This window comes from Juglans microcarpa x Juglans regia, chromosome 7S, assembly GCF_004785595.1.
Source record: "Juglans microcarpa x Juglans regia isolate MS1-56 chromosome 7S, Jm3101_v1.0, whole genome shotgun sequence".
NCBI lineage: Eukaryota > Viridiplantae > Streptophyta > Magnoliopsida > Fagales > Juglandaceae > Juglans > Juglans microcarpa x Juglans regia.
This window is the reverse complement of record NC_054607.1, coordinates 6,963,086-6,973,898: the sequence shown is the minus strand read 5'-3', so window position 1 is coordinate 6,973,898 and position 10,813 is coordinate 6,963,086. Positions and strand designations below refer to the sequence as shown.

Here is a 10,813-nt window from a genome sequence, read left to right as displayed (position 1 = left end):
AGTTATTGAGGATGTCTCACATGGGCATTAGATTGAGGAGTTTAAATTTAGAAAGAACTATTAAAGATTAACATCTGATATGAGTTCATGACTCATTATTACCTACAAGTTTATCTCTCTCGTTAATTTCTTTTGAACTTCCTATACAATCTGAAAGTTTCCCTTGGATGTTCAAGTGGAAGACTTGAAAGAGCAGAGAATTAAATGCCAAATACTTCAGCAACTAATGAGAACACCATAAACAACATAATAACGTACCTTTAATTAGTACTTCTTCAAATTGCCAGGGAAAAAACATTTATAAAAAATGAATGAAGCAAACCACGCCATTCCAATTTGGAATACGAAAAGACCCCTAAAAAGCTTACACAGTTCCACCCAACATCCTAATCATCATCTCTATCATCGGTCCTTTGGCCGAACCCCTTCGGCCCAGCCTTTGCTCTTACCTTTTTCTTCTTCCCACTCTTCTTTTCTTTAGCAGCCTCTTCTTTCTCAAACTTCTCTCTCTCCCTCTTCTGCAAGAAATCTGTCACAGCTATGTAGATAACCTGCAGGGAGACCCAAATCATTAGCAACAACCCACATCCCAAGGTCACAAATTTTAGCCAAACCATATATTAAAACAAAGCTTAACAAGGAAATAAGACAATTTGGAAGGTATTGGCTTTACCCCAATAGTGAGAACAGACAGACCAATAAAGCCAACGAAGAGAAGAGTTGATATGATGGTGGAGACACCATCGTCACTCGTGGATACTAGCTCCTGAGAATTCTCTAGTAGTGGGGTGGCTTCTATTGGCAGAACGTCTCCTCCTTCAGAGGCAGCAGAGACTCTCCAAATTTGGGTGCTTGGTTGAGTAAATTCACGAGGTAAATTGTGTGAAAGATTGGTCCTTTTGGATGAGAAAACGTTTTGTGAAGTAAATGGCAAGGATGAAAGATGGGTGTTGAGGAAACATTTAGGTTTTGGCTTGAAAATGGAAAGAAACGGTTTGGGAGATAGAGATAAAGATGTGGTACTCATGGTTCATCTGCTGCTACCACTTCTCCCTCTCAGTCTCTGTTCTGCAGTGGTAAAAGCTGCCCTCGTGCCAAGATGGATGAGAATGTAGAGAAACTCCAATCTTAAGTTCACAATGGCTTTCGTTTTCCATGAAATCTCTGGATTCGAGGCCCAAAGCTCACTCAGACCCACTCCCAAGTGCTGGAGAATTGGGCTAAAAGACTTGTTTCTAACTTCAGCTTTGGAACCCAAAGTTAAATTCTTGAGTTGAAAACTCTTAAGCCCAATGGTCAAAATCTCAAGTCTTCATTGTCAAGGCATAGCACAAAAGATTGTTTATTTAAAGGTGACGCATTATGCCAAGAGCATGATGTTATATGATTTGATTTTTCAAATAGAAAATTTGGGTTTGAAATCACTCATCTACTTTATCATAAAAAATATAAAATAAAAAGTGATGCATTTAAAATGCCACCGATGACTTTAGCAACGATTTTACTTGTAAGAGTATTGATAATGGCCTAGTAAAAAATTTGTCTAAAAGTACATATTTTGCTTACAGTTAAAGTCATTCAACATATAATCCCACATTAGATTATCTATATATTAGTCAAAATATTAATATAATATTATTTTTTTAATAATATTATTTTTAATTTTTTTTCATATTTTACAACTACACTAACTATACGTTAATTAATAATTAGAGATAGCAATATTAATAATCATACACGAATTAGTTAATTAATATTATTATTGAAAATGTTAATTAATAATTGGAGATAGCAGTATTTTAGAATAAAATATGTGTTTTGGCTATGAGCAGTGTCTAGTTAAAGATGGAGAAAAGTTTAGATTTACTGTAGCTCATATGTAGAACTCTTAAGTTTTGATTATTCCAATACAGATGGTTTCACTAAATAAAGCCAAAATTTTTAGAGGTACTGATATTTGACTAAACTAATACCAGTGCTATAAGTTTGCATAGATGACACATTTCGTTTACATGTTAAGATTTGATGTATAAGATGATTTAAGTTTTTAAATTTACTTGCAAGTGAAGTCTTATCAAGTAGGCAATGTTGAGAATGTGTTCTCTGTAATTTTTATGGAGCTTGCTGAAGAGTCTAAAAATAAGTTTTATAAAATCTTAATCATTTTCATTTTCAATTTATCTATCTCGAATTCTGAATTTAAGAAATTTATATTGTGTTTTAACATTTGTCTTCATTTTTCTTTTCAAATATGGGTATGATCAAATCTCGAATCATATTTTAATGAGCTTCTTGTTTTCTTCTTTTTTTTTTATTTTGGAAAACTGAGCTTCTTGTTTTATCTTTGATAAAAGTCGTATGTAGGAACTAATAAGATAGGTTTGTCGTTCATTTGAGCCAAATCCAGGAAGATAAATGATGTTTTTAGTTTTAAGATGATCTCGCACATTTATTTAAAAAAAAAAAATGAGTAAAGCTGAAACTTACATAAAAAAAATTAATTTTTTAATAATAAATTCTACCTTTTTTTAATGAAAATATTCGAGATTTGCATATCTTAAAATTATATCTAATATTACTTTTGAGAAAATTTTCTCTTTCGCCTTTCTATTTTGTTTTCTACCGTTTTGATGGGCACCCGTTGCACTGTGCACACAATCAAACTTGAAACTTTTTTCAAAATAAATTTGTTTCAAATGTCTGTTACTGCAACGGAAACAAAAATAACGCAAAACTCCAACCGTTGCTCATGTAGCTATATGCCACTGTAGCTCTCATAAAACCATTTGGAGAGAGAGAGAGAGTATTTTTTCAAAGAAAATTGCTAGTAAACCACCCAAACTTACTGTTTATGCATTTTAATTTTTAATTAATTAATTTATTTTTTATTTAATGATTAAGAAAGTGATTATTAATGAAATTGTATTTTTTTTCTTAATAATTAAGAATGTTAAGAAAATATTTAAAAGAACATAAAAAAAATAATAAAAAAGAAAACATTTATAACTAGAGGTACGACCAATGGTAAATGCTGGGCAGCCCGCTAGTATGATCCTTTTTTCAAACTATTCAACAAGAGGCGACGACAAACGATAAATATGGAGGAGAGATGTGCAATAGCCATCTCCAGGTATTTCTTTCGTCACTGCTTGTTGCACTTTGGGGGAGTTTTTGGGTGTAACTTTCAAGAACGGGAGCTGTTGTTCCTCTACAAAATCTACTAGTGAAACTTGAAAAACTTGAATTTTTGTTTTCTTGAGAATATCTTATTGAATCTTGAAACTGGTTCCAAAATCGAATTAGTCTTATGGAATTAGTGAAATTTCTTCTTCGATTGTTGATTCTTGAGCTTTTTATCAGATGATTTTGGAGAGACCATATGGAGTCAACCTTTCGTTTCTTTCTAAGTTGAATCATGTAGAGTTTGCTTTTTGTAAGAATTTTGTCAATGCCCCAATGATGCATACACTTCTCCAACTCCTTCTCAATCACTGCCTTCTTATGATCGCTAACCCTGAGTAAATGAAATTATCCACTTACACAACTTCTAACTAATCAATAAAGTGAGTCATGACATACATGTAATTAATGCTTTTGATAGAAGTACAAGTGTCGGTGGTTAAATACACTCTTTATTTGGTAGTCAAAAATCTTTTTTTCAAGCTATTTTTTTCGCTCAAGAATAGTTTCATGCAATCTCTCATTATCGTAAAACGAGAAGAAATAGAAAATCTAGTATCAAGATTTTTAGAGCACTTTCGAAACCTTTAGCCCTCAGCAACTATAAAATGTAACTCATTCACTATCACCATCCTAGCAAGGCCAACCCTAACTTTTTTCTCATTATACTTGGTCATCCCTGATTCTTTTCCCCTTCCCCTTATTCAACTCTTGTCATTGGGACAAAGAATTGTTGACTCTTGTCCAATTTATTCTTACAGCTTTTAGGGCAAATGTGGATATGTGCTCTTATAGCTGAAGTGCCTTGTCTTTTGAGATGACATTTCCACAACCCTCACAATAGTTATAAGTTGTTGTAGGTTCATCAAGATCACAATCAGACACTCTTGTTAAGTGATCCCATACCTCAGACTTATTCTTGACGTTTCTACTACCTGGTGGAGGGTGAGGGTAGAATGGAAGGTAGTAAGAATGCCTATCGAAAAGTCTAATGGTTCACTAGACTCTTCAATTATGGGAGCCTCGATAGGTTGTTGTAGTTGTGGTTCTTATGAACAAGATGTAGATATGGATGTAGGAGTGCTTGTGTCTTCAATTTTCATAATTTAAAAACTAAAGCACAATACCCAAACAAAATAGCATGATTAATCATATAAAAACAACCCCAAAGTAATAATACAAACCATTAGTTAATCATCATCGTGTTTTACATTGCAAAGAGTCCTAAATTTATAGTCCCAAATATGATTCGGTACCAATATATATGCCCTTCAATAATAAGCAGCTAATACATCAAGAAATACATTCACATCCTTGTTTTAACGTGCAAGAGCAATTTACACATGAAAACCGATTTTTTGTGGGTGAGGAGATAAGCATAGAAAAATTGGCAGTGGAAGCCTGAGGGACTTACTGTGGTGAACAAAAAATCTGGAAGCAAATCTGGAAGTAAGCAGACCAAGATCGACCACGAGGGGCAGTGGCACTGGAGCTAAGATTAGTTTTAATCTTTGTTTAAGCAATAAGTTTTTTATTCATGGTTTTTATAATTGTTAGTATTGATTATCAATAACACTAGGATCTAATTATATGTTATTATATTATAGTATAATGTGCTATTAACTTATTATATTAGACTTCTTTCTATACAAGTGTTAAAACTTATTTCTATACTAGACTTATAATGTAGTGTCTAATTACATGTTATTATATTTTAGTAAATTAGTATTATGTGTTATTAACTTATTATACTAGACTTATTTCAATACGAGTTTCTAACTTATTTCTTTCTATACGTACTTGATTATGTGTGGTAGTAATACTATGATGTTTACATGTACTAGACTATTATTAGTTTATTTATATTATAGTATAAGCATATTATTTTATAATAATTAACTCATACTAATATATTATTGAATTTAACTATATAAGATCAATATATAGTTATATCGAAGTTATATAACTATACTAGTATATATGATCATTTATATTAGTATATATGATCAATATATAAATAAATACATTTTTATAATATACGTACAATATTAGAATCGGAGTTGAAGCTAGGGGTGGGCAGCGGGGCCCCGCCCCGGCTGCCCCGCCCGGCTTCCGTCTCGCCCCGCATAGAGAGGGTATAGCGGGGGCGGGGGGCGGGATGACCCCAGCGGGGCCCCGCCCCGCCCCCGCCCCCGCCCCACATTAAAAAAAAAAATTATTTATATATATTAAATAAATATATTGTATATAGATATACACAATTTATAAAAGACTTAAAATTATATTCAAGTCATTGGATTGTTTTGGCCTCCTAGGCCAATCTTCATATAGGAGGCCAAGGCAATACAATAGTCATCCTTAAGCAATGTGGGACTTACTACTAAGTCCCACATTGCTTAAGGATGACTATTGTATTGCCTTGGCCTCCTATATAAAGATTGGCCTAGGAGGCCAAATCAATCCAAAATCTAACTCTAATGAGTTTAAATTTTTTTATATTTATAAATTTTAATTTATTATTTAAAATATATTATAATTTTGGTCTAAAAAAATATTTTTAGACCAAAAAAAATTTTTTTTTTTAACATAATGGCGGGGGGGCGGGCGGATGGGGTTTTTCCCCCGCCCCCCGGCACCGGGTCGGGGACCCCACCCCCGCCTCCCGGGGCGGAGGGCGGGGGGAAAATCCCCAACCCCGCATGGTGCGGGGCGGGGTGCGGGGAAGGGCACCCCCGCCCCGCACCATGCGGGTAGCAGGCCTAGTTGAAGCATAAAGTTAGAGTCGATCCAATGACCCCTTCGACTCCGATTGAAAAATTAAAAAGAAATCCAACTTCGATTTGTCGGAGTCGGATTCGAAGTCAAATTTTTAGATTTTTGCTTAATCCTAACAAAGTGGTTGTAAAGCTCAAAACAAACCCATGTTAGACAATTTGTAGAGCTTGAAGGGTCATTATTAGTGGACACCTGTAGGGGGCAGTGTCAAAGCTTAGAGGTGCCTTCCAACAGGTTTCTATATTCCAAGTGTTTTGCCTCAAGCTGGAGTCGGCCTCATCCCGATGACGATGATGAGGCATAGCAATGTCTAGGTGGGGAAGATGGTGATGGTGTTGGGAAGATAGAGTGGGTAGGAGGGCCTAGTGGCAGCGTTGTGGTGTCAGAACGAAATGAACCTAATTTAGCTTTACAGAAGATAGCCAAAGTACTATTAAGCAATCGACATGATGACAACAATGAAACGACGATGAGACAGGAATGGAACAACGAGACGACAATAATTGCACAGTGAATGAACATGTTTGGAGAAAGGAGAAAGAAACCATGAAGATTTTTTTTTTGAATTTTCCAATACATAGCCTGTGCATTTTGCTTCTTATATGGGAGAAGCAAATGACATGGCATAGTACTAAATTAATGTGTAATTTGCTTTTGTAGATAGAAAATGATTCTTTCAAGCGAATTTGTGCACCGATCGAAGCTAATATGGACCGATTTAATGAAATGAATAGTTTGATTTTACTTGAATGAGCACAGTTTTGGGCGGGGTCGTTTCTTAAATGAAAATTTTGAACGAAACGCACAGTTTGCAAAACTCTTCCTTGGCCATTTTCCTCGTGTGCCCTCTCTCTTCTCTGGCCATCTTTTCTGCTCGCCTTCTCTAGTTCTCTTCTCCGCGTGGCTTCTCTAGTTCCCATTTTGTAGTGGTCTGGACCAACCAAGAAGGCAATTGTGGTGAAGGCATTGAGGGTGAAAGAGGCTGTTAGTTAATTCTATTAATAGTTTACTACAAGTGTCGTTTACATGTACTGATTATAATAGAGGTAGTAGGTGCTACAGGTCGTTTAGCTCATAAGAGAATAAATGAAACACACGTTTTGATGTAAGTATGAAATGGTGTTGCACAACATTATTGTAACTATAAAAATAGATTGAATGAAAGAGAAAGATATGAAGTATATTCATTAAGCTGATTTCCCTCTTGATCTTCTCTCTCTCTCTCTTTTCTCTCTCAATCTTTTCCTTTCCTTCTTATTTCTTACATAATCTTCTTCATCTCTTACTTCTTCCTTCCCTAAGATTATATATAGAATTGGGTCCATTACAATTAGTATCCAAAGCCATGGCAGAAGGCACACGTTCCTATGCTCAAGTGGTTGATTCTTTAAACTAGCTTCGACAACAGCATGATCGTCAACAACAGCAGATTGAAGACATCATTGTTGTCTTGGTTCAACAGTAAGAAACGGCAAGACTTGATCGAGAGAACCAAGATAAATGATTTACAAAAATTTTACAACAAATTTCAAAAATTTCTCTGAATGGTTCAGTGGGTCATGAGGAGGCTGCAATGAATGTTAATGACACACACGGAAGTGGGGATGAGACACACTTTCGACAACCAGGTGATAGAATCATCTTAAGGGGTATCAAGATTGATTCTCCAAGATTTTTTGGTAAGGACCCTTCCGCTTGGGTCTATAGGGCTAACAATATTTCCTATACCACCAAGTGCCACCAGGCCAAAGAATCTTTATTGCCTCCTTCCATATGGATGAGGAAGCATTGGTATGGTTTCAAGATGCCAGTGAAGCAGGAGTATTTCATTCTTGGGAGGATCTGACCCAAGCAATTCAAGTAAGGTTTGGCTCATCTCCTTATGATGATCCAATGGAATTCTTACAAGGTTAAAGCAAGTGGGATCTGTCACAGCTTACAAAACAGAATTTGAGTTAATCTCAACTAGAGTGCGAGGCATTTCTGAACAGAATAAATTGAGTTGCTTTTTAAGTGGCTTAAGGGATGAAGTGAGGCTGCCCGTGAGGATGTTAAGTCCCAAAAGTTTAAACGATACATTTGGGCTAGCCAAGATTCAAGAGCAATATGTGGCGGGTACAAGAAGACCATGGGGAAGCAATTCTTTTGACACAACAGTTTTGTCACCAAAGCCAACTCCAACTCCTTCAATTTTGGGGCCTCCACCAGTCAATTCTAAGGTGCAGTTTGCTCCTAAACTTTCTTATCAAAGACTGACAGACTCTCAGACGCAAGATCGAAGGAGGAAAGGGCTTTGTTTCTTCTTTGATGACAAATGGCAGCAAGGTCATAAATGTTCAAGGCCAAGATTGTATGTCTTGAAGAGCATGGATTTATCTCAGTTGGAGCCATTGAATCTTGAGGACGATTCTGATCAGCCCTTGACCATAGCTGATAAATATGTAAAAGATATGGCTACAGTTGCTTCCATCTCTGTGCAAGCTATGGTGGGGACACCAAGCTTAAAGACTATGAGGGTTTTTGGTCAGCTCAAGAAGAGGTGGCTCACCATTTTGATCAATACGGGCAGTACCCACAACTTTGCAGATACTATAATAGCAAAGAAGTGTGGCTTGTTGATTCAAAAATTTGTTCCCAGGCCAGTCAGAATTACAAATGGTGACATGATCAACAGTGTAGGAAGATGTGAGGGTGTGTCTTTGCATGTACAAGGTACAACCTTTGAAACTGAGTTGCTAACCTTGGACCTAGGTGGCTGTGATGTGATCTTGGGGATCCAATGGTTGCTGTCATTAGGTCCTATTTTATGGGATTTTAGTAAGCTTCACATGCAGTTTACTTATAAAGGTAGCTTGACCTATTTGAAGGGTTTAGCTTCTGCCTCTAGCAATTTAGTTGATGATGTTGAGATTGCTAAACTCACCTTAGTCCAATCTAAAGGCCTAGTTTTGCAAATAACATCTCTTCAGTCCCAGGAGATGGTAACTGAGGTACTTAATGATATCTTAAATCTGTTGGACAGATTCAATAAGGTCTTTGATGAACCTAAAGGCCTTCCCCCTCCAAGGTCTCATGACCATCAAATTATCTTAAAACAAGGTACAACACAAGTTAGTGTAAGACCTTATAGATATCCATTTTATCAAAAGACTGAAATTGAGATAATAGTGACAGAATTATTGCAGTCAAAGGTTATAAGACCCAGTCAATCTTCTTTTTCTTCACCTGTGCTCTTGGTAAGAAAAGGAGATGGTTCTTGGCGCATGTGTATAGACTATAGGGTACTTAATGAGGCAATTGTCAAAGCAAAGTATCCCATACCTGTGGTGGATGAGTTACTTGATGAGCTTTTTGAAGCAAATGTGTTTTCTAAGATTGATATTAGATCAGGTTACCATCAGATTCTCATGAAGGAGGCAAACATCTTGAAGACAGCATTTAGAACACATGAGGGTCATTATGAGTTCCTTGTAATGCCCTTTGGACTCACTAATGCACCATCCACATTTCAAGGACTCATGAATGATGTGTTTAGGCTCTTTTTAAGAAAATTTGTCATTGCCTTTTTTGATGACATATTGGTTTACAGTCCACATTTTCAATCTCATTTGGGCCATTTAGCTTCTGTTTTGCATACCTTGGAAAGCCATCAGTTGTATGCCAAGCAATCTAAGTGTCACTTTGCATGTGCTGAGATTGAGTATTTGGGGTACCTTATTTCCAAGGAAAGGGTTAGAGCAGACCAGAAGAAGTTGGACTCGATGTTAACAAGGCCTGTACCTAAAACTGTGAAAGCCTTGAGAGGTTTCCTTGGCTTGACTGGATATTATCGAAAGTTCATCAAGCATTATGCCATCATAGCTGCCCCACTAACTGCTTTGCTGAAAAAGGAAGCTTTCAAGTGGATTGCTGAGGCAACTAGTGCTTTTGAGCAACTCAAGCAAGCTGTAACACAATCTCCTGTTTTATCATTACCTGATTTTTCTAAGAATTTTATAATTGAATGTGATGCGTGTGCTAGTGGTGTAGGTGCTGTGTCAATGCAGGAGCAAAGGCCCTTGGCTTTCTTAATACAAGCCTTGAAAGGAAAAAATATGTTGTTGTCAACCTATGAAAATGAGTTCCTGGCATTGATTTTGGTAGTAAAGAAATGGAGATCTTAATTACTTGGGGGCTCTTTCATTGTGAGAACTGATCATCATAGTTTAAAATATTTGTTGGAGCAAAAGATTGGCACCCCTGCTCAACAAAAGTAGCTGTCAAAGTTGCTAGGCTATGACTTTTCTGTCAAGTACAAGAAATGTGTGGATAATAAAGTTGCTGATGCTTTGTCCAGAAGGAGTGCAGTTGAAGAGGACTCAATTTTGCTCACCATAACTGTCCCTAATCCAATTTGGTTAGAAGAAATTAAGAAGGCTTATGAGCCTGATCAAGCTGTCCATCAGTAACTTAATCAATTACAACAAGGTTCCTGAAACAATGCAGTCTATTCCTGGAGAGTAGGTGTTTTGTTCAGAAAGGGAATAATTTACATCCCTGATTGTGCAGAGTTGAAATTGAAAATATTGAACTTCATCTATGCAAGTCCTAATGTTGGTCATTCAGGATTTCACAAGTCATTGTATCGAGCTAGAAATGACTTCTATTGGCCTGGAATGAAAACTGAGATAAGGAAATTCATTAAGAAATGTGAGACTTGCCAAAGAAACAAGGTTGAAAATATCCTTCTAGCTGGGTTGCTATAACCCTTACCAATCCCTCAACACATTTGGACAGACATTTCCATGGATTTTATAAAAGGATTGCCTGCCTCTAAGGGTTACTCAGTGATAATGGTAGTTGTGGATCGATTGTCCAA

At 36.4% G+C, this 10,813-nt stretch overlaps 1 protein-coding gene across 1 annotated transcript; it reads right to left on the bottom strand.

Annotated features, from left to right (window-relative positions):
* Positions 1-240: 240 nt before the first annotated feature.
* Positions 241-1,109, bottom strand: LOC121240599. Its single transcript, XM_041138078.1, has 2 exons — positions 674-1,109; positions 241-551 (listed from the first exon to the last, which is right to left on the bottom strand). Exons 1-2 carry the CDS (start codon positions 1,025-1,027, stop codon positions 387-389), a joined length of 519 nt encoding a protein of 172 aa, XP_040994012.1. The 5' UTR covers positions 1,028-1,109; the 3' UTR covers positions 241-386.
* Positions 1,110-10,813: the final 9,704 nt, after the last annotated feature.